The sequence below is a fragment of the Sinocyclocheilus grahami genome, unplaced genomic scaffold, assembly GCF_001515645.1.
Source record: "Sinocyclocheilus grahami isolate Dianchi unplaced genomic scaffold, SAMN03320097.WGS_v1.1 scaffold154.1, whole genome shotgun sequence".
NCBI lineage: Eukaryota > Metazoa > Chordata > Actinopteri > Cypriniformes > Cyprinidae > Sinocyclocheilus > Sinocyclocheilus grahami.
In genome coordinates, this window is record NW_015505333.1 from 1,390,794 (window position 1) to 1,392,844 (window position 2,051).

Below are 2,051 nucleotides of genomic sequence, written 5' to 3' on the forward strand. Positions count from 1 at the left end.
TATATATATATATATATATATATATATGGTGTAGACAGCATCACTATAGTATTTCTATAGATCTATAGTATTTTATCGCGCCGCACCACTCGCGTCCGGTGTAGACACGGTGTAACATTGGATTTGCTTTGTTTCACAGAACTAATCGTTGCCTGGGTTGCGTATGTATGTGTGGGGTGGAGCTATCAAAATAGGGGCGAGATCCTTTTGCGGTAGGGGCATGTTTTTTTGGTGATTTGAAATATCAACATTGGCTACCAGAACTTTAAGGGTGAGTAAATAATAAAGTAAATTTATTTTTGGGTGAACTATCACTTTTATTTTGAAATACCTGCAACACATAGTCCAGGGCGAGATGCCGGAAGCACTTCCGGGTCGTGATGAGGGTGCTGCTGGCCTCCTCTACCTCATGCGGTTTGTTACGAGGTGCCTGTGCGTTCTTCACCTGGGCGATCTCCATATCCTCCCGCACCTTATCGAACTGCTTCTTCGTCTCTTTAAACTTTCGAACATCCCTGCGTATTGTCACATACAGAGGTAAGACATATTGCAGGGTACGACGCGCACATCACAGAGGGCAGGGAAAAGGGGGGAAAAAACTGAAACAAGGGCAGGAAAAAGAATAAAGGACTCACTCCTTCACAAAATTGTGCAACTGTTGCTTTACGGATCTCTGGGCCTGGTCAAACAGGATCTGTAAAAGATACAAAAGGAAAACAAATGTATCGGCATCAAACAGAAAAATACTGAGTTGGCAGAATAGTATATTGTATAAAACAGGGGGCATTGGAAACAGGTGAAAAAGAAAAGCATATTTTGTATAGAGATTTCCGGAGCAATCCTTTGCATTTATTAAATATAAATAATTAAATATAAAATTAAATTAAACAATTTAAAATAGTGTAAAAATGATGCTTGATTAATACCAAAATCTAAAATTTTGACCAAAAAAAAAAAAAAAATTATCTAGAGGAAGACCACATTCTGTGTACCACTTTAGTAGCATTATACACCTAAAGGCTTTGAAACATTAAGACCAGTCTTGGATGTAGGCTAGTTGAATATTAAGGGTGCACTTCTCTCAAACCACCGGCAGATGGCAGAGCAGTTGCAGGTCTGTGTCTGTAAACCCAGAACACTGCTCCAGAGCCCCACACCCATCTCATACTCTCTCACGGTCGTTCACGGTGGGCGACTGCAGGTCAAGGGTTAAATAGGTCATAGATGCATCGCACAGGATGGGTGCTGGGAAACAGTGGCATCATCCATGGTCTTGCAAGTAACCTTGACCCTGGGGGTCTTGCAAGTAAGCCTGTCATGGAAGGTTTTAAGAATGAAGGCATGTCAGTGCCGGTGTCATGTCACTGTGGATCATACACGTCAGCAGAACGAGACTAGAGGAAAAGCTTTACGCTGCAATCATCTCGATTCTGGTCACAAACGCAGCAGCGATAAGCTGCAACGAGAGGACATGTGACAGAGCGTGTCGCATGGAACAGGAGGGCAACATGTCTTGAGGGTAAAGCTGGCATATGAGAGAGAGGGAGTACAGGGAAAAGGGGAAGCAGACAAGCTTAGACATTTGCATTTTGCACAGTTCCATGAAGTCCCAGCCTTTGCATTTTACAAAGGACTAGACTAGAATCAGCATTTTCTATCCATCCACCTCAAACGTCCTAATTCTCTCATTAGTGATGTTTGCCAAGTCAAGTATCACTTTTACTACTGCTAAAACATAGATTTGAACATTCCCTGAACCCAGTGTACCTCAGTTTTCATGTTTACACTAAATTTAAGCATTGTACAAGCCAGATTTTTCTCTGTACAGATTTACTCTGTACTCTCAGCTCGCAGTAATATAGTTTGTCCATAAGGTGGCAACACTGACCCGACAGTAACAGGTCGACACCGGCGAACGTCGGTCCTGGAGAGCCGCAGCCCTGCAGAGTTTTGCGTCAACCCTAATCAAACACACCTGAACAAGCTAATCAAGACCTGAAGGGTTACTAGAAAGCTACAGGCAGGTGAGTTTTAATTAGGGTTGGAGCTGT

The 2,051-nt window shown here is 42.7% G+C and overlaps 1 protein-coding gene across 1 annotated transcript in view; it reads right to left on the reverse strand.

The window, feature by feature from the left end:
* Positions 1-2,051, reverse strand: part of LOC107592578 (arf-GAP with coiled-coil, ANK repeat and PH domain-containing protein 3-like) — a 51,768-nt gene that overhangs the window by 3,344 nt on the left and 46,373 nt on the right. The window contains exons 5-6 of the mRNA XM_016282108.1: positions 636-694; positions 332-515 (exon numbers count right to left, since the gene is read on the reverse strand). Of these exons, the coding sequence (XP_016137594.1) occupies positions 332-515; positions 636-694 (243 nt within the window). The remainder of the gene's footprint in view (positions 1-331; positions 516-635; positions 695-2,051) is intronic.